The sequence below is a fragment of the Felis catus genome, chromosome B2, assembly GCF_018350175.1.
Source record: "Felis catus isolate Fca126 chromosome B2, F.catus_Fca126_mat1.0, whole genome shotgun sequence".
In the NCBI taxonomy this organism is placed as follows: Eukaryota; Metazoa; Chordata; class Mammalia; order Carnivora; family Felidae; genus Felis; species Felis catus.
In genome coordinates, this window is record NC_058372.1 from 134,490,030 (window position 1) to 134,515,206 (window position 25,177).

Genomic DNA, 25,177 nt, shown 5'->3' on the forward strand with positions numbered 1-25,177 from the left:
AGTTGAATGATTTTGTAGTATACCACAAAGATTTTAAAATTTACCCCAGCTAGAAAAGCAGGCATGTGGAGAGGGTTTGATAAAAGAAGGGCTAAGAGAGAAAGAGGCTTGGGTTCTTTCCAAGTCAAACGTTTTACTTAAAAAAAAAAAAAAAAAAAAAAAAAAAGGCTAAATGTTTCTTATTCTGCCTTGAATGGTAATATCTTCAAGTTCTTCTCAATATTCAAACCTATTAATCTGAAATGCCGACCTTCTTGGCACTCTCTGTTTTGGAGAGTTTCATAAAATATTTTTTAAGAATACGAAAGGGGGAAGACATCATCTTTATTTTATAGATTAAGAAACTGACTAGAAAGGCCCCCAGAGCCCAGGTAGACTGGTTTCCTGCTGAGAATGTTGTTCCCATGCGGTCTAAAGTGATATGCTGAATATTGAACATTTGATGTGTGGTTGATCCTCAACCCTGTCACAATAAATCACTTGGGGAACCTAACTACCAATGCCTGAGCAGCAGCCCTGACTAATGAAATCAGAAACTCGGGTGCCCCGGAAGACCCCAGAGTCAGTAATTTTTAAAACTTTCCGGGCAATTCCCATGTGCAGCCAAGGGTGAGAACTACCGATTTAATAAAATTTCCCCTCTAAACGTGACATACTCTGTTTATAATGTAGAACAGTCTTCACCTATATTACCATTAGTTTTATTTTATATATGTAAACACATACACACAGCTATAGTTATGAGCATACCCATATATACTAGTCTTGCTAGAATATACTAATTTTAAAATAATAGCATCGAATATCTTTTCACTCCGTTTGGATTAGCAGCTCCCTCCAACCCACACCTCCACTCTAATGACGAAATCGGACCTTCCCCCGCTTGACTCCGCCCCTCGACGTTTCGTGGCGGTGCGCGTGCGCAGCCCGTTTTTTCCAGAGTCCCCGCCCACCGGTGCCGCGGGTTCCTTCCAAAGACCGGCTCGCTCCCGCCCCGCCTCTCAGGGTCCCGCCCCCCAGTAGCCTCGCCCCGTCCCCGCCCTTCGGGCTGGCTCGGCCCTCAGCTCCCGGCTGTCCACCGCAGCTGGCCTGTCCAAGATGGAGGGCTCTCCACCCGCGCCGTTTGCCCTCCGGCTGCTCCTGCTCGCGGCGCTGCCGGCCGCCGGGTGGCTGATGACCGTTACCCATGAGCTGCCCCTGCCGCCCCGAGCCCCGAAGGTAGGGCAGGGCGGGCGCGACTCGGCCGCTCCTCCGCCCGGACCCTCTGGCGAGGCGCGGGCCAGAGCCGTGGGATTGCGGCGTCCTCGTCGATGCCTCTTACCACCGCCCGACGGGCCAGGGGCGGGGGTCCGGGCGCCCAAGAGAGTAGTGGGGAGAAGCCCCCAAGGAAATGGGGGCGGCCTGGGAGGAAGCGAGAGAGCGAAGAGGGCCCTTTAATGTGTGGTTAAGCCTTGTGCAGCGAAACTTAGGGATTCTTACAACAGCCCCAACTGTTGCCAGCCTGAGGGGGTTTTGCCATCGAAAGTACCCGATCACAAGTGCTCTCAGCCTTTTGTAATGGCGCCTTCCTGGGGCAGAGCGGGCACTGGGGCAAGGCGGTGTTTCTGCCTTATGTGCACGGGAAATGTAGAAGTGGCTCGGTGAGGGAACAGGAACGATTCTAGGCCACCTGTCTGCCCCGGCGGGAAGGACTGCCTTCCCCCGGCGGGCAGGGCCCCGGGGTGCGCCTACGCCGGGTCGACGGGGCGGGAGGAGAAGGGCTGAAGACCCGACTCTTAACCTGACGTCGTCCCTTTGGTGGGTGTTAGGAGGAGTGGATCTTTGAGCGTGGCAGGACCGGCCGCACCAGCATCCCCTGGGAAACTGCTGGAAACGCACTAATCCGAGGCTCTGGGGGTGAGGCCCAACAGTTTAAGGTCAGCAAGCCCTCCAGGTGAACCTGAGGCCAGCTAAAAGTTGGAGAACCGCTGCATCCTTGTACTAGAGGGTGGCTGGTTCTTCCGTTTTTGCCGGGGAGTCCTGCTGAATTAAACCAGTACTTGCCATTCATCGATTGCATGTATGGTTGGGAAAAGTTTGAAGATTTTGAAATGCGAGTTTTCCCAAAATGAAAAGAAAGAATATAGGTATGCCTTTTCTTACTGGTCGGGACTTGAATACTCCACATCCACTGGTGACTTACACCATAAATGTCACTTTTTAAAAAATTTTTTTTAATGACATTACTCTCCATGGGAACAAAAATAAAGAGCATATCTCAGTTTCAGTTCTGCTGGGGCCTTTCAAGAAGCCACAACAATGCAAGCCCTAAGAACCACTTGTATTTGAAATTGTATGTGGACCACAGTTGCAACTGGTCAAAATGTGAATGTGATTGGCAAGCACCAAGAGACCAAGTACAAATGAAATGATTCCTAAAGTGCCAGTAATACATTATTTTCCAAATTTTGAAGATTCATCATAATCACTTGTAAACCCCAAAGACATTTAAGTCCCTATAGTTCGAGAAAAACGCATTTTGACTGCGAGCTGAAAGTACACTGCACTGTGGGCTTAGTGAATTCATCATTTCAGTTCTTTTTATGCCCGCCTTCCACTTTTGGAAAGTCCAGATCTATACTCAGAATTTCACAGATGAAAGAATGCTGAGCAGCGACAGGGAGAATCTCATTCCTTGGAAATGTTTATATGGGAAGCTGAAGCCTCTTGATCTAACTTCTTCAACATTGCATTGTGAAAATTTTCAAATGCACAGAGCATTTGAAAGAATTTTACAGTGGTCACCACGTTAGATAAGTGCAGTCCGGTAGACCACTGTATAGTGATGGGGTTTCTCTGCTCTCTGCATTACAGTAGTCACAAGACTACTGTTAATGAGCGTTTGAAATGTGGCTGACCAGGATGATTGAGGAACTGAGTTTTAAAACTTTTAGCTAATTTAAATGTAAACAGCCACATGTGTTTAGTGGGTACCATATTGAATAGTGCAAACTTAGACTGCTATTAATGTTTCACTATACTTACTTTATTATTTTTTTAATGTTTGTTTATTTTGCAAGAGAAAGAGCATGTGCGTGCGGAGGAGAGGCAGAGAGAGAGGGAGACAATCCCAAGCGGGATCTGCCCTGTTAGGGCACTGCCCGTCGCGGGTCTCAGTCCCACAAACTGTGAGATCGTGACCTGAGCTGAAATCAAGAGTCCCGTGCTTAAGCTACTGAGCCACCCAGGCCTCCCTCGATTTGCTTTATGACATATCTGCTCATCTATTCGTTTTTGTAGCCAACCTGATCTGAATGTAAGAAAACTGATTGAAGTGAGGAAAATTCTCTCTATAGCCCTTCAGTGGCTCAGATCTACCGGATTATAAGCATGTTCTGTTTTGTTTACATATGAGTTGTTGGAAGTTGAGGCTACCCAGGTTGTAAAATAATACAAATTTTTATAGTATGTTCTTCTAATATTAAAATAACTTAGTCACCAAAGAGAGGCATCCAGAGGACACTTTTAAAAAAAAATTTTTTTTTTAACGTTTATTTTTGAGACAGAGAAAGTGTGAGCGGGGAAGGGGCAGAGAGAGAGGAAGACAGAATCCGAAGCAGGCTCCAGGCTCCAAGCTGTTAGCGTCAGAGCCGACACAGGGCTCAAACTCATGAACTGTGAGATCATGACCTGAGCTGAGCCAAAGTTGGATGCCCAACTGCCTGAGCCACCCAGGCGCCCCTGCACTTATTTTCTTATATGTGTAAATATTTATTTTATGTATTTCCCTCAGACTTAATTCATTTATTTTAAGCCTTAGGATGTCCTTAGGATGCCATTGTGTACCAGCTGGGCATCTTGTGAGTGAAGGAATTAGAGGAAGAATTGAAAATGGGTGGGTAGAAACTTCAGTTCTGCCACCCACTTTTTAAGCATCCACCACCTTGACTCACAAGCTTGAACTTCCAGTTCAGTTAGAGGCTCTCAGGAAGAGCAAGAAATATGACCTATCTCTAAACTTGGGCCCAGGAGGTAGTAAGGGATTAGAATCTCTTCTGAAATGAGATCATTCAGGAAGACCAAAAAGCTTAATTGACTTTGGTTCTCTGCAACATACAGCATGATAGTATCTGTTAGTTGTCTTTTACAAACCCCAGATTTTACTAGGCAGGTGATATATGTAAGTGCAGTAAATTACTAGTAATACACTGTATGTTCACTGCTGAAAGGCAGAAGCTATAAAAAGGTTTCTTAGAATACCATCATTGGAGGGTTTTCTCTGGGCTGTTAGAAGAAACAATAGTCCATAATCAACGGATCCTCTATTTTGAAAAGAATTCTTGGCTGGAATTAGGACACCAAAAAATATACCACCAGTTTGATGACTTACTGAGTGTTGGTTTGTTCTAAAGATGAATGTATTGGTTCTAGCTCATGCTTAGTTCTGGATAAGGGTGGGCCAGGAGAAAGCCAGGCTCGTTCTGAAGTTTCATGTGCCCCAATATAAGTTGGCAGGTATACCAGAGTGAGCCTAAATGTACGGTATAGGCTTTACATGTTAGAACCCTGTTCTTTGAGTAGAATCACCTCAACCTCATACAATCATTTCAGTTTTATTCTCTCATTTGTTGGAGATATATAAAGTATTGGAAGTAGTCACAGTGCCAAGAGATTCACTTGTATATTATTTTGTTTATGAACAATTTTCAAAGTTAAGAATACCCCCATGAAAAATATTTTTTATTCTAGAATAACAGCATCTCTCTGTGAAAAAAATTAGGGGAAGGATTTGTTTTACAAATGACAACTTGCAATTCCTTTGAGTATTGGTGAATATTTCTTAAAATACTGCTTTCTTCTCTATAGACAGCATGTCATTAATAAACTTAAATATTTGGGGCACCTGGGTGGCTTCGTCAGTTGAGCCTCTGACTTTCGATTTCGGCTCAGGTCATGATCTTGCAGTTAGTGAGTTCAAGCCCCATATCGGGCTCTGAGCTGATGATGCAGAGCCTGCTTGGGATTCTCTCTCCCTCTCTGCTCGCGCGCGCTCTCTCTCTCTCTCTCTCTCTCTCTCTCTCTCTCTCCCTCTTTCTCTCTCTCTCTCTCAAAACAAATAAACTTTAAAAAATAAATAAACTTGTGGGGCACCTGGGTGGCTGTCAGTTAAGCGTTTGACTTAGACTCGGGTCATGATGTCACAGTTCGTAAGTTCGAGCCCCACGTTGGGCTCTGTGCTGACAGCTTGGGGCCTGGAGCCTGCTTTGGATTCTGTGTTTCCCTCTCTCTCTGCCCCTCCCCCGCTTGCACTCTGTCTCTCTCAGAAATAAGTAAAAACATAAAAAATTAAAATATTAACAAAATGAAAGTAAAGAAGCAAATACTTGAATAACTGCTTTTGAGCATGCCTTGAGAGGTACTAAAACTGATTTTGCACAGTACATACTTGTCCATGGGCACTAGGGGACACATTTAAGAAGAGTTAGAGCAGTTTTGTTTATGCAAGTAAAAAAGTTGGAAACAATTCAAATGTCCATTGATAGTAGAACAAATAAGTAAATTGGTAATCATTTGATGGGCTTTTTATGCAGTACTGTAAATAAATGTCCACAGCTGCATGCATCAACAGTTGTAAATAAGAGAAGTTCCAGAAGAATACATATAAAATTGTTCCACTTACGTAAAGCTCAGAAACAGGTGAAACTAAACAATATGTTGTTTAGAGAGAGAGAGAGAGAGACAGTAAAACTATAAAGAAAAGCAAAAGAGGCACCTAGGTGGCTCAGTCAGTACTCTTGATTTCTGCTCAGGTCATGGAGCCCTATGTCAGGCTCCATGTTCAGCGCGGAGATTCTCTGTCTCCCTCTGCCCTCCTCCCCCACCTCTCGTGAGCTCACTCTCCCTCTCATTCTCTCTCTAAAAAAAAAAAAAAAAAAAAAAAAAAAAGAGATTAATATGGAAGACAATCCAGGGATTCCTTCTGAGGATAAGGGAACGTGATAGAAAGGGGGTGACTTCTAAGGTGTGGACTGTATTCTAGTTTTTAACCTAGGTAGTAGGGATATGGTGTTAATCTTTTCTTTTAAACTTTACATTTGCATGTTATAGGCTGTTAAATGTGATATATTTCATAGTTAAGTGGAAGAAATACAGATTATGAAAAGTTGGAATTGTGAATAAGGGCACAAAAAGTCCTGTGAAAAATGCTGGGTTTTACAAAATGTCGATGTTATAAGTGATTATACAATAAATGTAATTGAAGGGAAAAGAAAAAGAACTGAGTTATTCCCATTCTGTGAAGTGCAATTTCACCTATCCAATTTATATATATATATTTTGCAGGACAGCCTCAGAATTAATGTAACTACCCTGAAAGATGATGGGGCTGTATCTACAGAACAGGTTTGTCTCCTTTTGATTATGATTTTAATATGTCACTTAGCTAAGTATTAGGCAGCCTATGTTATTTTTGCCTACACATCTAGTTCAGTTAGATCATGTATTTTTTACATGAAGATTTTGTCATCATTTATAAACAGTTGGAATTAATGTATATGCTGCTTTATTTTAAGGTTATTCTTAACATAACCTACGAGAGTGGACAGGTATATGTAAATGACTTGCCTGTCAATAGTGGTGTAACCCGAATAAGCTGTCAGACTTGGATAGGTGAGTACTACTAAATTATTTCCATAATTGTTCTGCTTTTAGTAATGTTAGATTTGTGAAACACAGTTCTTTGACGTATTTCCATTTTAAATTAATAATATATGTCATTATTGGAGTATATAGTAATACTAATGTGTTTAAAATTCAAATCCTACTTTATATTGGTTATTCTTAGCATATTCACATTTCTTTTTCGTGAGGTGGGCATTGATTGGAGCTGCATTTCTGGTAGGTTGATATCCATGTAAGGATGTGCAGGAAGTTCATAAGTGGAGATTTACAAGTAAGAGGCAAAATCTTGGAGGAGTGCTTATCACAGATATAAAAAGTAAAAAGAAAAATAACGTTGTTGGTCTGATGCTTTCCTTTTCTGTTTCTTCTGCCCTTAAGTCCAGATAACATTTTTCTTTTTAACCTTTTGAAATCTTGAGTTGTTCAAAGACAAGCAAATATGTTACATTGTACCATAGTGTTTGAAGGAAATAAAGAATATGAGAAATATGTATAGCATTACTACCTGTTTTAATATATGCATTTAGAGCAGTAAATTTTTCTCTCAACAATTGTATTCTGCACTTGATTTATCATGTACTTTGTCCGTGCAATTCGTAGTATTTTCAGATTATTTGTTGTGATATCCCCTTGTCCTGTGGTCCATTTAGAAGTTATAGTACTTAATTTCCAAACATTTTGGAACTTTTGTTTTTACTGTTTCCACCTCTATCATTAGAGGCATACTGTGTATAATTTTTTTAATGTTTATTTATTTATTTTTAGAGAGAGAAAGAGAGTGTGTGTGTATGCGCGAGCAGGGCAGAAGGAGAGGAAGAGAGAGAACTCCAAGCAGGCTCCACGCTCAGCATGGAGCCCAATGTGGGGTCGATCTCACAAATCCTGAGATCATGATCTGAGCCAAAATCAAGAGCCTCAGTCAACTAAGCCACCCAGGCACCCCTATGCTGTGTATAATTTTAACCCTTTGAAATTAGAGACTTGCTTTGTGGCTTGGCAGATGGTCAGTGTTAGGAAATGGTGATGTCCATGTGTCCTTTAAAAGAAAGTACATCGGGCCACCTGGGGTGGCTCAGTCGGTTAAGCGTCCAGCTTCGATTCAGTCGTGATCTCATGGTTCATGAGTTTGAACTCTGCGGCAGGCTCACTGCGGGAGCCCACTTCACATCCTCTGTCCCCCCCCCGCACCTCTCCTGCTTGCACACACGCTTTTCTGTCTCTCTCAAAAATAAATAAACGTTACAACATTAAAAAAAAAGGAAGTACAGTACGTAATTACTTGGATGTGATCTATATATGTCAGGTAAAATTTGGCTATTCATATTGTTCAATCTGTTATGGAATTGCTGAGTTTTTTGTTTGTTCGCTTGTTCTGTCATTTACTGAGAATGGTATGTTAAATCTCCACTATGTAGCTTTGTTGTGTCAGCTTTGTTAATTATTGCTTTTCTATATTTTGGCACAGTATTACTAAATTCATACAGATTTAGAACTGTATGTCTTTCTTTAGATTGACTTTTTTATCATTATAATATGTTCTTTATCTCTAGTGACATTTTTGCTTTAAAATCAGCAGTACCCCTATTATTTTAACAATAATTGCTTTTTGGCCTGGTGGGTAGGAGGGAGGTGGATGGTTGTGTGGTATCTTTCCATTTTCTTTCAGTCTTTCTGGGTCCTTGTAATTAAGGTGAATCTCTTAGAAGCAGCATATATTGATGATTTTTTTTTTTTAATCAGCCTGTCAATTTGTCTTTTAATTGTGATTTTAATTTATTTACATTAATGTAATAACGAATATATTTGGATTTAAATCTTTCATCTTAATTACTTGTTTCCTATTTGTGTCCTACCTGTTTTTTGTTCCTTTTTCTTCTCCTTATGTCCTCTTCCGGGTTATTTATTTTTTGTTTCATCATTTCCCTCTTTCTTATTGGTTTTTATGTTATTTCACTATTCTTTTAATGGTTACCCTTGAAATCAACTAACTAGTATTTTTATCACTTCCCAAACAATACAAGAACCTTAGCACACATAAACTCCATTTATTCCCTTTCTGATTGATTTTGTGTTGTTATTGTCATACATTTTAACTCTTTGTGTTCTTTTCTTTTTTTTTTTTTTTTTTTTTTTTCCAACGTTTTTATTTATTTTTGGGACAGAGAGAGACAGAGCACGAACGGGGGAGGGGCAGAGAGAGAGGGAGACACAGAATCGAAACAGGCTCCAGGCTCCGAGCCATCAGCCCAGAGCCTGACGCGGGGCTCGAACTCACGGACCGCGAGATCGTGACCTGGCTGAAGTCGGACGCTTAACCGACTGCGCCACCCAGGCGCCCCTCTTTTTTTTTTTTTTTTTTTTAAATTTTAGAGAAGAAGTGGGGAAGAGGGGCAGAGGGAGAGAAAGAGAGAATCTTAAACAGGCTCCAGGCTGAGCACAGAGCCCGACGCGAGGGCTCGATCCTGTGACTGTGGGATCATGGCCTGAGCCAAAATCAAGTGTCAGATGCTCAACCGACTGAGCCACCCAGGAGCTCCAACTCTTTGTGTTCTTAAGCCCTAATATTATACAGCACACCCATAATTATGCAGCATAACTGTTCTTATTATTTTGTGGAGTCCAGTACTCATTTATTTTTGCCTTAATGGTTACCTTTGCCATCGCTCTTCATTCCTTGTCTGTGTTCCTCTCTGAGGTCACTTTCCTCTTGCCTAAAAAATTCCCCTTAGGAAGGGATTAGGAAATCCCCTTAACACAGAGTTGTTAGCAGTGAATGCTGTGAGCTGTTGTTTGAAAACATCTTGACTTTGCCTTCATTTTAAGAGGATCTTTTTACTGGATATGGAAATATAGGTTAGTTCTTCATAAGTTAGTGTTTTCAAGACTGATTTCATGGTCTTCTTACTTCTGTAGTTTCTGTTGAGTCCGTGTCAGGCTCATTGCTCTGTTGTGGATAATATGGGTCTTTTTTGTCGTTGTCCTTGGTATTTTTTTCTGAGTCTTTGGTTTTTAGTAGTCTTACCGTGATGTGCCCAGGTGTGCAGACCTTTAATCTGTGACTTGATATCTTTTGTCAGTTTGGGAAAATTTTTTGGCCGTTATCTTTTCAACGAGTGCTACTTCTGCATCCTCTTTTTTATTCTCTTCTTGCTTCTTATTTACACATATGTGTGAAACTTTCACTAGGTTCCATATATATTTTACACTTTTTTTCTCTCTCCTTTTTTTCTTTTCATCCTCCTCGCACACAAATTCGTCAGCTCTGTGTAATTGAGTTAATTTTGTTTACTAAACTTTACCTCTAGGATTTCCATTTATTTCCTTCCTTCCTTTCTACCTTCTTCCTTCCTTCCTTCCATCCTTCCTTCCTTCCTTCCTTCCTTCCTTCCTTCCTTCCTTCCTTCCTTCCTTCCTTCTTCTTCATCTCCCACGTGGGCCCTGGATATGGGGCCACCTCTTTTTTTTTTAATTTTAATTTTTATTGTAATAGCTTAGACTGGTCTGGTGAAATTCTCCATTTTACCATAGCTTTTCTTGAACCTATTACTTTCAGTAACTTTATTTCTTTAGTATTTTTTTAAAGTAATCTCTTACGCCCAACGTGGGGCTCTAACACAACCCCAGGATCAGGTGTTGCATGCTCTACCGACTGAGCCAGCCAGGCACCCCTACTTTCAGTAACTTTGAAGTTCACGTCTGCTCAGTCTAATTTCTTGAGCCCATCTGGATCTGTTTATTCCCCCCCCCTTTTTTTTCTTTTAAAGGTTTATTTATTTATTTTGAGAGAGAGCGCGCCAGCAGGGGAGGGCAGAGAGACGGAGACAGAGAATCCTCCCAAGTGGGCTCTGTGCAATACAGGACTCCATCTCACAAACTGTGAGACCATGACCAGAGCTGAAATCGAGAGTGGGATGCTTCACTTACTGAGCCCTCTAGATACCAGTTTTTTTCCTCTTGATGCTTCTCCAATATGTGTTGTTGTTTTTGATACTGTGTAGGAAAAGCTATAAAGGCTCTGGATAATATTATTTTACTCCAAAGAGGATTTACTTTAACCCTTGGCAGTCATGATAATAAGAGGCAGAGTACCTTAATTTTTAAATCGAGGATTAGGCTGTTTGAAGGCTGGATTCTCATCTTTGCAAGGCTTAGTCTATTCCTCATTAACTGTTACTCCTCACACGTAGCTCATCATAGGTCCCAAGTGAGAACTTGGGGTGTTTCGGAGGGCCCTTCTTTTGTGGGTCCCAAACTCCCTACTGTCTGGAGCCTGTCAGAAGTTCTGCTTAACTTCTCAGTGTCTTAGGTATATGCTCAGTTTCTCAACCAAGCCTGACTTACTAATCAGCAAACGCTTCAGTGGGGAAAACTGCACAGAATGTTGGCTTACTTCTGTGCCTCCCTTCTCTCTAAGATCTTGTCACAAGTCCTGGATACCTTTGTAGCCACAATCTGTATTTTATGCCCCTCTATGTGAGACTGCCCACGTCTGCCTCTTTACTTCTCTGTCATTGCTTTCTATTGAGCTTTCCAGCTTCTCTGCCTGTTCAGCTGGGCAATCAGCAAATGCCTTGTGGGGGTGCTGGCCGTCTTTTTAAAAGCTCTCTGGTGCCTCTGGACAGATTTGGGTTTTGAGTGTAGATGTGTGCGTTTATTTTATTTTATTTTTTAACGTTTCTTTATTTTTGAGAGAGAGAGTGCGCACACATGAGTTGGGGAGAGGTGGAGGGAGGGAGGGTGGGGACAGAGGACCCGAAGCGTGCTCCACGCTGACAGCAGTGAGCCCGATGTGGGGCTCGAACTCATGAATCATGAGGTCATGACCTGAGCCAAAGTCAGACGCTCACTCAGTTGACTGAGCCACCCAGGTGCCCCTTGTGTTCTTTTTTGTGGTTGTTGTGACATCTTTTCTAGTAGCTCTCAGTGAGAAAGTTGGTGAACAACAAGCTAATTCCTCATAGCTAGGAAAAGAAGTGCTATCACTGGCTTATATAATCATTCTGTTGATGTTATATCCGTTACTGAATTTGCTATGGAGTGTGACCTGGCTGCTGTCTGTGTTGTAGCCACCTTCCTGGTCATCCAGCCATTGCACTGAGTTTTGTTGATAGCTGCAGTAAATGCCCATCTTATCCGTTGTAAGAATCTTCAAAACATTAAATACAGCCTCAACAAAAAGTCTTCTTTCCTTAAATTTTAAAAATAATTCTTCTTTGGTAGGTGTATTGGTTATCGCTGTGTAACAATTTAATCCTCAACTTAGTAGCTAGTGACAGTATCATCTCATGGTTCCTGTAAGTCAGGAATCCGAGCCTGGCTTAGCTGGGACCTCTGGCTTTGTCCTAAAGACGCAGTCCTCTCAGGGCTCCACTGGGGAAGATCTGCTTGCTAGCTCCTCCCGGGTGTTGACAGGACTTAGTTCTTGTGAATTGTCACACTGAGGCCTCAGTTCCTCACAAGAGGTTGGCTGGAGGGCTCCCTCATTCCCTGGCCACGTGGACCTCTGTAGGGCATCTCGCAACATGGCAGCTGGCTTTATCGGTGAGAGGACAAGGGAGACTGTCAGCAAGAGAGTACTAGCAAGACAGAAGTCCCAGCCTTTATAATCCAACCATAGATGTGCCATTCCATCACTTTTACTGTGTTCTGTCTGTTAGAAACAGGTCACTAGGTCCGGCCCACACTTAGCAAGAAGGAATTACGCAAGGACGTGAATTATCAGGGTCAAGGGCCATTGAGAGCCGTTTTTGGAAGCTGCCTACCACAGTAGGGAAAGTCAGGATACCAAGGGCTTTTGTTGTTTTTAATTTAATTTTATCCTGCAGCAGAGTTACCAGACTGGGGACTGAAGAATCACCACTCTGATGTATTTATAAGACCGCGTTTTCTCATCCATTGAATCTCTTGTGCCCTAGAGCGCCAGCCTTTGGACGTACAGATACGCTGACAGGGAGCCTACTGTTTTGTGAGCAAGACCGATGGGCAAACACTGAGATGGATCGCAAGAGCGGGGAAGTTTTACAGTTAGGAGCCTTAGAGGATACGAGGGAGGATAGGCAGACCAGAGGGGGGGGGAGCAGCGAGTGCCCCCATAAGGAGCCTGAAGAAGGACCATTCAGAGAACTACCAAAAAAGTCACAGGTTGCCACTGAAGGCATTTGAGCAAGGAGGCTGCGTAATCAAAACTCTGTTACAGCAGATTAATCTGGCGCTGTTGTGTGAATGGTTTAAAGGGGGAGAGATTAAAGAAGCAAGTAGTTCAGTAACTATTATGACAGTAAGTAGTTCATGAACTACATATCGGTTGGGTAGGGAGGGAGGGATGGAAAGGACAAATATAAGAGAATCTGGACCCGGAATGGCCTGAAAGAAGCAACTAACTGGACGCAGGGAATGAGGGTGAAGAAATCTAATGTACCCTGGTAACTTTTGTCTTTGCTGGTTTGGAGAAGGGTGAGTTTATTCACAGAAACAGCAACGTCTAGGAGGACCAGTTTTGTGAACACTTGGGCTGAACTAAAAGGCTAGGTCACTTGGTTCTCAATGGAAATGTCTGTAGCTATTTAAAAAGTTAGAAATGTTAGTCTGTGCCTTCCAGAGATTTTGATGTGTTGAGATTGGGGAGAGGCTCTGGCATCTGTACCGTTTTCTAGTTGATTCTGATGCAGAGTTAGGATTTAGAACCACTTGACCAGGTATTTGAACAGTATTGATAACTTATGATGGCATATTTATTTTAAATTATGTATTTATAACTCTGGATGGAATCACTACTGAACAAAAGCCATAGAACAATAAACTTAATGCATTCTGTCAAGGAACGTTGCCTAGTCAAGGAGACAGGCTGATAAGCTAAGAGCTACACTGCAAGAAAGTTAGTGCTTTAAAAAAAAAGAAAAAGAAAAGGCATGAGGGGCATTTGGGTGGCTCAGTTGGTTGAGCGTCTGACTTTGGCTCAGGTCATGATCTCATGGTTTGTGAGTCTGAGCCTCGCATCGGGCTCAGTGCTGATGGTGCAGAGCCTGCTTTGGATTCTCGGTCTCCCTCTCTCTATGCCCCTCGCCCCGCAGGTGCACACATGTACATGCACTCTTTCTCTCAAAAATAAACATTAAAAAAATTAAAAAGAAAAAAACAGGCATGAACTCAGCAATGTAGGGATATAGTAGCTAGAACTACTTAAGTAGGAGTTTATTAAAAACGGATGAGGAGAGAGGGAATAGTAGAGAACATTCCAGATAAAGGGAATAGCCCTGTACAGGCACTGAATCAATTTAAACAGCTGGCTTTGCATGTAGAATATCCATCTTGGTTCATTTTTTGTCAAACAGTCCTCATACAATAACATTTGAGGGACCAACAGTTGAACAACTCAGTGCTCCTTTTGCACTCGTTTCATGGGTTTATATTGGTTTATCATTTTCTGTAGTGTTTTCTGCCTTAATAGGATATCTGCTGGTTCTGTAGACCAGCTGCAGTGGTCACACCACACCTCCACTGGTGTGGGCTGGGGGGCTCTTAGCTAGAGGGGAGAATAGCCAGCAGCTAATCCTACCCCATCGTCCACTGGTGGAGAGTAATTACAGGGCTGTCCCTTCCTCCTCCCCATTCCTGCCCTTTCCAGTAGCAACAGGTCACTTACTGGAGAAAGAATTGAGAAAAGAACTCAGTGTCTTTACTGCTTTAGGCCCCTTATATCCCTGGGTTTTGGGAATGAGTGAATGGATGAATGGATATACTTCCCTTACTAAAACATGGGATTGGCTGTGTCTTCTGACCTGCTTTGTAAGTAGTTACGTCTTATTCATTACTCCTTGACAAACTCTGTAAAAGAATAGGAGTGATGTTGCTAGTGTAGTGGTCTAAAGACCACCAAGCACTTTTCCCTTTTCCAATGACTGTAAACATGGTGAGGATTTGCCAAGTTGTCTTTGTTTTCATAAATTCTATAACATCAGTGAAGTCGGAGATGAAGAAAGGCAAAGAAACGGTTATCCAACTGTCCTGTTCCCCGTAAATGTCATCAAAATAATCAAATGCAGTAACAGGTTTGGTGGCATTTTTGTTCAAAGCTGTGACTACTTTTTTTTATATAGTGAAGAATGAAAATCTGGAAAATTTGGAGGAAAAAGAATATTTTGGAATTGTCAGTGTAAGGATTTTAGTTCATGAGTGGCCTATGACGTCTGGTTCCAGTTTGCAACTAATTGTCATTCAAGAAGAGGTAGTAGAGATCGATGGAAAACAAGTAAGACAGTCCGATTCTTAATTGGGAATTAAATTGTAAAGATTTGTGCTAGGTATTATACCTGTGTTCCATTGTTTTATTACTTATATCTGACTTGAGAAGGAAGAATGGTACCCTAATGTTGCCTGTAGCCAATCGTTTAGAAGTTTCTTTTACTTGGTTTAGCATTTGTTCAGCATCTGAAGTATTAATTTTTTTTAACAAACTGAACATATTTGTACATATTTATGTCACTTTAAGATATTATAAACATTAGTAAACAGAAAGGTAAATGAAAAGATTGAATTTGGTTCATGGCTCTGCTGCCTTTTCCTCTGGCTAAGTCTAAGTAAATGAAACACAATGGGGAGCAAGGTTGTAATTCTGAGTGCTCACTCAGATTAAAGCTGCTAATTAAATGCCTGAAAGTGAGGGGAATACAGAGGGATTGTGAACAGGGTAAGCTTTTTAGTTAAAGAGATCAAGGAGGAAAAGTTAGCTTTAGATGCTTACGGGGTTGTGCCATTATTTAAAACGAAGAGTAACTGTTTATGTTTTCTTTCATAGGCTCAACAAAAGAATGTTACTGAAATTGATATTTTAGTTAAGAACCAGGGAATACTCAGACATTCAAGCTATACCCTACCTTTGGAGGAAAGCATGCTGTATTCTCTTTCCCGAGACAGTGACATTTTATTTACCCTTCCTAACCTCTCCAAAAAAGGTACTTTAAAAGACTGTTACTTAAAGCATTAAGGAAATTAATTTTTTAGTGGGTAGCTTTTGAATTGTAGTTAATATGTTTGGAAGTAGCCTTCTTTCAGAAATGTTTTATAACACCTATTACTTTTATGTCCCTTTAAAAACGCTGGAATCTATTTTGGGTCTTAATAGAAAGTGATGAAAAAAAAAAGTGATCAGTGATGACTGCTTAGCGACACTTTGTGGTAATTATCTACTCTTACTCTGGCCAGTCATCACAAAATACACAATAAGAAAATTGGTTATGGGGCACCTGGGTGGCTCAGTTGGTTAAGCATCCGACTCTTGGTTTTGGCTCAGGTCATGATCTCACAGTTTGTGAGTTCGAACACCATGTTGACCTCTGCATTGACAGCATGGAGCCTGCTTGGGATTCTCTCTCCCTCTCTCTCTCTCTCTGTCCCTCTTCCACTTGTGCGCTCACTCTCTCTCTCTCTCTCTCAAAATAAATAAACATTTTTTAAAAAAAGAATACTGTTTAGGTTCATTTAGAGAAAGAAGTATTCATTCTTCCCATTGAAACATGGAACTTTTTGGAGATTTGACCTTCTGCATAATAGAATCGTAACTAGCATAGCTCCTTGTAACTGTTTTAGTTTATGGCTCCTGTGCAGCATTTAAATCTGAACATTCAAGTGTCATTTTTTTTTCTCCCAAGGCAAAATACATACTCTTAGTGTCGTACATATTTTTGAAATAGTAATGTTAGAACTAGTAGGAGAGACACCAGCATGCACCTAGCGTTTTGGTAACTTGGCTCTTCCTCCTCAGTAGAAAGTGTTAGTTCATTGCAGACCACCAGCCAGTATCTTATCAGGAATGTGGAAACCACCGTAGATGAAGATGCTTTACCGGGCAAGTTACCTGAAACTCCTCTCAGGGCAGAGCCTCCATCTACATATAAGGTAGGTTTTTGGGGTTCTCTTTATATTACAAGCATTTTTGGAAGAAGATAGCCTTGCAAAGGAGGTGGAAACCATGAGGATTAGAAGTATGAAACATTGTTAATGATGGGCTCATGGTTATTTTATTTTTTGGTATTCCTGTTTTAAGTTTCATTTAACAATATAGTTACATGATTATGAAGTCATTGGATTTCACTTTGGGGGGGAGTTTTCACATCCAGAGTCATTCCCATATTCTCATTTATTCTGTGACTGCCACCTCACGCGCACGTACGCACGCACATGCGTGGTGCCCTCAGGATCTTGAATGGTGACCAAACACACTTGGTTCAGAGTGTCCTCCAGGAGTCAGGTGGCATAGGTCTGAATCTTGGTTCTGCTGCTGACGAGTTGTGTGGTCTTGGACAAGTTCCTGGTCTCTCTAACCCCGCTTTATCTGTACAATGGGGCACCTCCTTTAATCTGTAGAACCATGCAGTCATTAACCAAGATTAGATAAACTGGGTACAAACACAAGAGTGTATTTGTACCTATTAAGTATTCCTGTATTACCGATGACATTATACAACTGCCTGGGAATGTACGCACAGTTCAGACCGAGTATCTGGACTTCTCCAGACGTGTGAGCTAGGTGTCTTAGTCAAAATAATTTCTACTTAAGTGAGCAAGGTCTGTTGTTAGTCTCAAAGGATTCCAGAGACTTCTTTGAAGTTTCCGCTGAAGGTTGAGATTGCTTATTTGGGGTTGCTGGGAAAGTCAGGTCACTTTTTGCTGCCCGCATGCCAGCACCCTGACCCTGTGTACCTGCCTTCCTCAGAGCGAGGCAGCCCGCACCATCCATGCGCACGTTGGTGTCGACTCTGACTCTAAGCAGAGTCACTGTGTTTTTGTGCACGGTGAACTCCCCACGTGGGCCAAAGACTACTGACATGTTTGTCTTTTTTCCTGCTCTTGTCCTCCAAGTATTAGGAACACATCATTGCCTCTGGTCTGTTTTGCATAGACTAACCAAACCTCTTACCATTTAGCAATTACTTACACTGAATTTATATACAATAGTATAAACAATCGTAAAGAATAATAAAATAACATTCCTGTGCCGTATTACTAGAACATAATTTTAAAAACTGTAAACGATTTTATCAAGATACATTTTAAAATAAAATGCACCCATTTAAAACATACAGTTAAGGGGTGCCTGGGTGGCTCAGTCGGTTGAGCGTCCGACTTCAGCTCAGGTCATGATCTCGCGGTCTGTGAGTTCGAGCCCCACATCGGGCTCTGTGCTAACAGCTCAGAGCCTGGAACCTGTTTCAGATTCTGTGTCTCCCTCTCTCTCTCTGACCATCCCCCATTCATGCTCTGTCTCTCTGTCTCAAAAATAAATAAATGTTAAAAAAAATTTATAAAAAAAAAATAAGTAAATAAAACATACAGTTAAATAAGTTTTGATAAAGGTAGATGTCCATATAACCAGCATCACAATCAAAATACAGAATTTTATCATCACCCTAAACTGGAACATAATTTTTAAAGTTTCATAGAGATCAGATGATACTTGGCTTATCTAATCAAAACTTCTTTTTTAGGTGATGTGTCAGTGGATGGAGAAGTTCAGAAAAGATCTGTGTAGATTCTGGAGCAGTGTTTTTCCAGTGTTTTTTATGTTTCTGAACGTCATGGTGGTTGGAATTCTAGGAGCAGCTGTGGTAATAACCATCTTAAAGGTGCTTTTCCCAGTTTGTGAATACAAGTAAGTATTTCTTATTTTGAAACAACATTAGTATTTTTACTAATTAAAAAGCAAGTTGTATTACTGTTTTTTAAAGTAGAAAATATAAATATACGGATGGCTATAAGACAGGTGGGAGGGAAAATAATGTCGGCTTTTTTTAGCTCGTCTTCCAACTGTAGCAAAATTAAGACGCTTATTGGATATCTGTTGTGAACAAGACACTGGTCTTGGGGATTCAGACGTGAATAAGACAGCTACTCTCTAAGGACTTAGTCTGGGAGAGAAAGGAAACCTGTATCCTAATGGGAAATGCAGTGTTCGGTGAACAAATGAAATGCAGGCCTCACTATGTGCTTTCTACCTCAAAGTATCAATCTAAAACGATGTGGATTTTAGAAGACTAGCAAGGTATTTGGTGCGGCATTGCTTGTAACAGCAAGCAGAAGAGGAAAGCTCCGAACCGTTTACCTGCGGGGGCTAAACTGACTACTGGTTTACACGCACAATGGGATTCTGTGCAGCTGAGATGCGAAAAGTCCAAAATCTATTAGGTGGGGAAGAACATTGCGTAACAGTATGATTTCATTTGGGTAAAACAGAAGTATTATATGTATATAAGTGCATAGAACATTTCTGGGATGACAAAGTGATCTCTAGTGAGTGGGAATGAGAGCGGGGCAGAGAGACTGACTTTCACTTCTTCCCTTTCTGTACAGCTTGATTTTTTTAACCTTAAGAAATTATTTTATAAATTTAAAAGTGAATTTGTTGTTAGCAGTTTTACAAGTTAAACAGTCAGGGTCTCCTGGCTGGCTCAGTCGGTTGGAGCATGCAACTCTTGATTTTGAGGTGAGTTGGAGCCCCACGTTGGGGGGAAGAGTTTACTTAAATAAAAAAAAGAAAGAAAGAAAAATAAGTTAAATAGTCATTTTAGTCGTCTTAGTGGAAGTCAATCTCAGTAGACTAGAGATGACCACAATTTTTGGCTTAAATTATATTGTACTATGTTGGAAAGCCCATGGGATTTACAGAAAAAAAGACCCAATTTAAACATTCACTTGTCCACTTGCTTGTCGTTAAGGTCTTCAAAGCTACCATTTCTTTATGTGTAACATTGAACTAATGCCTCCCTTAAGAGGGTTGCTAAAAGGCCATATTGCAAGCAAAGTGCCTGCAGAGTAAAGAAATATTAGTACCCCTCCCACCTTTTCATTTGGTTTCCCTTGAAGAATTCACATTTCCCATTTCTTTCTAAAACTGAAAATTCTGGAACTTAGTAGTTTCTTTCTATTCCTTTGACTGCCAGGAACCTCAGGACTTTTTTTGAATTTTATTATGCAAACCTGCATAGAAAACTGTGTTGCAGGGTTTTTTTTTATTGTTCTTTTACCAAATGTTTTGTTATGGGCTTCTCTGTGGGAAAGACAAAATGTAAATTAAAAACCAGATTTGCAGTATACTGGGTTTTTTTTTTTAAGTTTATTTATTTGGAGAGAGAGAGAGAATCCCAAGCACACTCTGCACTGTCATCACAGAGCCTGACATGGGGCTCGAACTCACCAATGTGAGATCATTTCCTGAGCCAAAACCAAGGAGACACTCAACTGACTGAGCCGCCCAGGCACCCCTGAAGTGGACTTTTTATCAATGGCAGTTGTACTAAGGTAGTTTCTAGTAGTAAAAGATTTCATCAATGCAGAAATACAGAGAGCAGTTAAAATACCTCTGCTTTTCCCTGTTCTTTAATTCTTGTAACTAGGGGGAATCAGTGTGCATCTTTTATCCAAATTCTGTGTATTGATGTAAACATATGCTAAGGTAATTATAATTGTTTATTATCTTAGACAGAGGTTCCTAAACTTTCTTATTACATAGCACTCTTAGTGTGCCAGTAACTTTTACCGGTGCCCCTATCTAGGCCAGAAGAAAACTCTAAAAATTTTTATTTAATTCTTAATTTACATACACACATGTGCATGTATGTAATTCTTAACTTACATTTTCAAATGGGATGTATGCGCCTGTAGGACGCTGCACAAAACTCTTAGACTGGACACTGCCACCCTATTTCCTGTTCAACACTAGCTTTTGTACAGTATTTGTTTTTTATCATAATAACTGCCAAAGTCCCAACTGGGCAAAGATCTGACGGCATTGAAAGGACAGTGTAGTACAATCTAATGTTGGAACTGTGAACTCCCTCAAAATGAAATCGTGAAACTTAGTAATAGTCTGCAGTGCCGCCCCAGCATTCCCTTTGCATCTGGGAACGTGGGCTTAAGGTCTTTTCCTGTCCACACTTAGATATGCTTCTTGATTCTCCTTATGGCTGCACAGTGTTTTACGTGTGGATATGCCATAACTTAACCATTCCTCCACTAGACCCTCCAGGAACTTCCAAGTTCATGTTATTTCCAGTAACGCCCTAGTGTACATCTTAAATGTACATACATCTCTTTGCACGTGTGTATTGAATGTAGAATAGATTCCTCAAAGTGAATTTACTGGGTCAAAGAATGTATGTATTTAATATCTTGCCAACACTTGACAGCAATGTTTTGTTTTTGCCACTGGGGACAAAAATATAATCTCATTTTAATTAATTCGCACTTTCTTCTTACTAGCATCCTTGCGAGCCCAGGTCTGGCCGAGTCTAGCATCTCTGTGACAGCTGGCTGGCTCTTTCTCCTGTGACATGCCTGTTCATAGCCTTTGTCCATTTTTCAGTTGTGTTGCCTTTTGTAATCATTAGTATATTGGAGCTCCTTTGTTTGTTATACACACATAGTATCTTTTCCATTTTTTTTTTTTTAATCCCAGACTGCGATTTGTCTTTTGCTGTCAATTCTAGTATCATACAAGAATTTTAAATTTGGGGGCTCCTGGGTGGCTCAATCAGTTAAGTGTCTGATTCTTGATCTCAGCTCAGGTCTTAATCTCGGGGTCGTGAGCTGAAGCCCGATCGGGCTCTGCCCTGGGTATAAAGCCTCCTTAGAAAAAAAAGGAAAAGAAAAAAGTTTAAGTTTGGGGTTAGAGCAAAGTCCTTTGTGGCTTTTAAGGGTTTTAAATTTTTCTTAAGTAGACCTTTTCCCTTCTTAAAATTATTTAAGTGTCATCTTCAAACTCTTTTTACCAGCACTTGGGTACAGATGAGGGCAGAATTCTGATTTTTTGTTTTCCAGAGAGGCTACTGTTCCAGCTGTAATTTGCCCACTGAATCGGAATGTTACCTTATTATGAACTAAATTCCTGCACATATTAGCCTTATTTCTCCTGCTTTGTCAAGCACTGTGCCAGCGGCAGAGTTCTGATTCCTATACTGCATTAATAAAACCAGCAACCGTCTCTTCCCCCCGTTGTTCTTTTTAAAAAAATTGTTACAACTATTCTTGCAGTTTCTCCCTCATGCTCAGCTTGATGAGTTCCATAAATAACTTCAGTTGCCATCTCAATTAGGATAACACTGAACTTGCAAAAGAGGTCTTGGATACAATCCAGAGATCTCCTCCCTGGTCAGGTACTTTGGGGAAAAAAGGGAAAATGCTGTCTAAATATCTAAGGTTGCAGGGCGTCTGGGTGGCTCAGTCGGTTGAGCGTCCGACTTCGGCTCAGGTCATGATCTTGCAGTTTGTGAGTTCAAGCCCTGCGTCGGGCTCTGTGCTGACGCCTCGGAGCCTGGAGCCTGCTTCGGATTCTGTGTCTCCCTCTCTCTCTGCCCCTCCCCCACTCACACTCTGTCTCTCTCTCTTTCAAAAACAAATAAACATTAAAAAATAAATATCTATCTATCTATCTAAGGTTGCATCCCAGTGGTGAGTACCAGTTAGAAAGCTGCTTGGGCCTGGTCTTTTAGACCAACTTGTGCAAATCTGGGCTTCTGTCTGCCTTGGAGATCTGTACTTACCCAGTCCTTTCCCTACTTACAGTGTAAGTAAGGAACTTCCTCTTACACCTTCTGTTCGCTCAGCTTGGTTAAAGCAAACTTTGGACTCAGAGCTTGTCCAACTATTATAAACTAAATAAAATGAAGCAAAAGCACTTAACCCCAGGGTATATATTTCATTATAACCTTAAAGTAGGCCTTTCTTACTACCAAACTGTAGACGGGGAAATGTTTAATTTTGATTTTTATATTTCAGAGGAATTCTTCAATTGGATACAGCAAATGTTATACCTGTGACAGCTATCAACTTATTTCCAGATGATACTGAGAAAAGAGCAAAAAACCCTGAAGATAAAACATGTGTTTAAATCAGATCGTGGACTCTGAATTAGTCTTTTGGCTCTAAATTTGCCACTTGAGTAGAATTTTCTTTAAATCATTAAGAATCAGTTTATACACCAGGGAAATTGCTAAACTCCTAAAACTGCCTAAAACTTGACCTTTAAAGTGACAAGTTAAAGTTCACCTTAGTCTATAACAGGGCTGGCTATTCAGATGATGAATTGTTAAGAAAAACCTAAATGAAGTGGAAGAGAAGACGTGAAGAAACTTCCAAATTACAAAAAAAAAAAAAAAAAAAAAAAGGGAGCAAGACGAAATGCCATGTGCCAATACTTTTCAAGGTGCCTTTGTAAAGGAAATTATATCCACTTAATTACTATAATATATGAGACTTTATGAAAAGCACTTTATGAAATTCTAATTTAAAAGCTCAAGATTTAACACTTATTTTTTTATTCAGTAAAATGTGCCTTTATATTAAGTATGTGACTCAGTATAAAATCACTGAAGTGTATCATGATTTGACTGTATCCTGTACCAAGACTACTTAAACCTTGAATGCACAAGGATTTAAAAATAGTAGTGACATGTTCTCACTCTAAAATAAACTTTTTTTGAGTAAAACAGTATAGAGTTTTGGTATAAAAACACCTCCCAGGCAAGAATTACTCCTTTCACACACTGGCTGAGACCAAGGCTCAAGTCAATGAATGAGTCCATCAGTATCCTGGAATTAGAGCCCTTGCTCTTGTCGTCCTTAGTGCTGTTTACCCTTCAACAGTGTTTGGTCTCTTTTTAAAAAAACATCTCTCATATTGACATCTATTTTATAATGTCTAGGATATATATAATACCTTTCCTCCATGTGCTCGATGTTTTCTATTGTGTTTTATTATTATCTTTTATTGCAACCCATGATTTTAAACACTTTGTTCAAGAAAGTAGTGACTGGCTTTTAAAACCACCTTAGATTTAGGCTTAATAGATACGTATGTGTAGGGGAAAGATGACAGGTGGCAGAGTGAAGGAGTGAGGTTTCATTTTTGCCTAGCTGTTTTTAATAAGGACTAACAACAGCCCTGTGAAATACTTTCTCCCTGTTATAGAAGAATAAATGATAGCATGCAATTTAAATTTAGTTTGATCCTAAAGTCACCCAGCTTATAGTAACTCTTTATGTCCTTCCTCAAAGTTGCTAGAAATTACCAGCTGTACCTCCAGTGCATCCATTAAGCATGATGTTTATAGACTCTAGTTAAGGAGAACAATGTAGGAGGCTATGTGGCCAATTGGAGAGTGTAGGCTTTGCAGTTAGCAGAGCCCTCTCCTGCCTTGCCTCCTTACCAGTGACACCTGGGACCATGGTGTGACAGTCTTTTTTTTTTTTTTTAATTTCTGTTTATTTTTGAGAGAGAGAGAGAGAAAGCACAAGCGGGGTAGGGGCAGAGAGAGAGAAGGAGACACAGAATCCGAAGCAGGCTCCAGGCTCTGAGCTGTCAGCACAGAGCCCGATGCAGGGCTTGAACTCACAAACTGCGAGATCATGACCTGAGCCGAAGTCGGACCCCTAACCGAATGATCCACCCAGGCACTGCAGCACTCAGTCTCTTTGAGGCTCTGTTTTCTATGGTTGAGACGATACAATAAGTTGTCTTTTACAGAGTAATCCTTGGGGTGTCTGGGTGGCTCAGTTGGTTATGCGTCCCACTCCTGATTTTGGCTCAGGTCACGATCTCACGGTTCGTGAGTTCAAGCCCTGCATCCGGCTCTGCACTGGCAGCTAGGAGCCTGCTTGGGATTCTCTCTCTCTCTGCCCATCCCCTTCTATCTGTCTGTCTGTCTGTCTCTCTCAAACATTTTAAAAAAGTAATCTTAAATGAGTATCTTAGGTAAGATTGTATTCCATTAATTTTTATTTCATTTATTAACTTATAGTTGCACCATTAACTGTTACTTTTTTTTAAAAAGTGTTTATTTTGAAAGAGAGAGAGAGAGAGAGAGAGAGACAATCCCAAGCAGACTCCGTGCCACCAACACAGAGCCCAGCTCGGGGCTCAGTCCTGCCAACTGTGACATCATGGCCTGAGCCAAAACCAAGAGTCAGACTTTAACTGACTGAGCCACCCAGGTGCCCCCATTAACTGTTATTTTAATTATGCACAGTATCCATGAGTGAATGGGTTAATGAGTCATTTATTAGGGTACCGTGAGCAGCGTAAGCTTACAAGAATTTACTTGCCTACAGGGCAGCACATAGGTAGGCAGAATAAAGTCAAGCAAGAGTGTACACGGGGCGCCTGGGTGGCTCAGGTGGTTAAGCGTCCCAACTCTTGATTTCTGCTCAGGTCATGATCTCACCGTTTGTGGGATGGAGCCTTGTGTCGGGCCCTGCAGTGACAGTGCGGAGCCTGCTGGGGATTCTGTTTTCCTCTCTCTACCCCTACCCTACCCCCCTCTCACACACTCTCTCTCTCAAAAGTAAATAAACTTAAAAACATTAAAAGCAAGGGGCACCTGGGTGGCTCGGTCGGTTGGGCGTCTGACTTCGGCTCAGGTCATGATCTCATGGTTTATGAGTTCGGGCCCCGCATTGGGCTCTGTGCTGACAGCGCAGAGCCTGGAGCCTGCTTCAGGTTCTGTGTCTCCTTCTCTCTCTGCCCCTC

At 41.1% G+C, this 25,177-nt stretch overlaps 1 protein-coding gene and 1 long non-coding RNA gene across 6 annotated transcripts; one reads left to right on the top strand and one right to left on the bottom strand.

The window, feature by feature from the left end:
• Positions 1 to 1,010: 1,010 nt before the first annotated feature.
• GINM1 (glycoprotein integral membrane 1) lies at positions 1,011 to 23,140 on the top strand. Of its 5 annotated transcripts, none has more exons than XM_045058189.1 (9): positions 1,011 to 1,218; positions 1,809 to 1,916; positions 6,322 to 6,381; positions 6,552 to 6,648; positions 14,757 to 14,908; positions 15,455 to 15,611; positions 16,421 to 16,554; positions 18,144 to 18,307; positions 18,658 to 22,519. In XM_045058189.1, the coding sequence occupies exons 1-9, from the start codon at positions 1,099 to 1,101 to the stop codon at positions 18,683 to 18,685; spliced, it is 1,020 nt and encodes a 339-aa protein (XP_044914124.1). In that variant the 5' UTR covers positions 1,011 to 1,098; the 3' UTR covers positions 18,686 to 22,519. The 5 variants fall into 5 exon arrangements, with proteins under 5 accessions (XP_044914124.1, XP_044914123.1, XP_044914122.1 ...); XM_045058188.1 differs by having other exon boundaries at positions 1,013 to 1,218; positions 16,424 to 16,554; positions 22,429 to 23,140; XM_045058187.1 differs by having other exon boundaries at positions 1,016 to 1,218; positions 22,429 to 23,140.
• Positions 21,207 to 25,089, bottom strand: LOC123385574. Its single transcript, XR_006598392.1, has 2 exons — positions 25,029 to 25,089; positions 21,207 to 21,279 (listed from the first exon to the last, which is right to left on the bottom strand). It is a non-coding gene; the product is annotated as an uncharacterized LOC123385574 (long non-coding RNA).
• Positions 25,090 to 25,177: the final 88 nt, after the last annotated feature.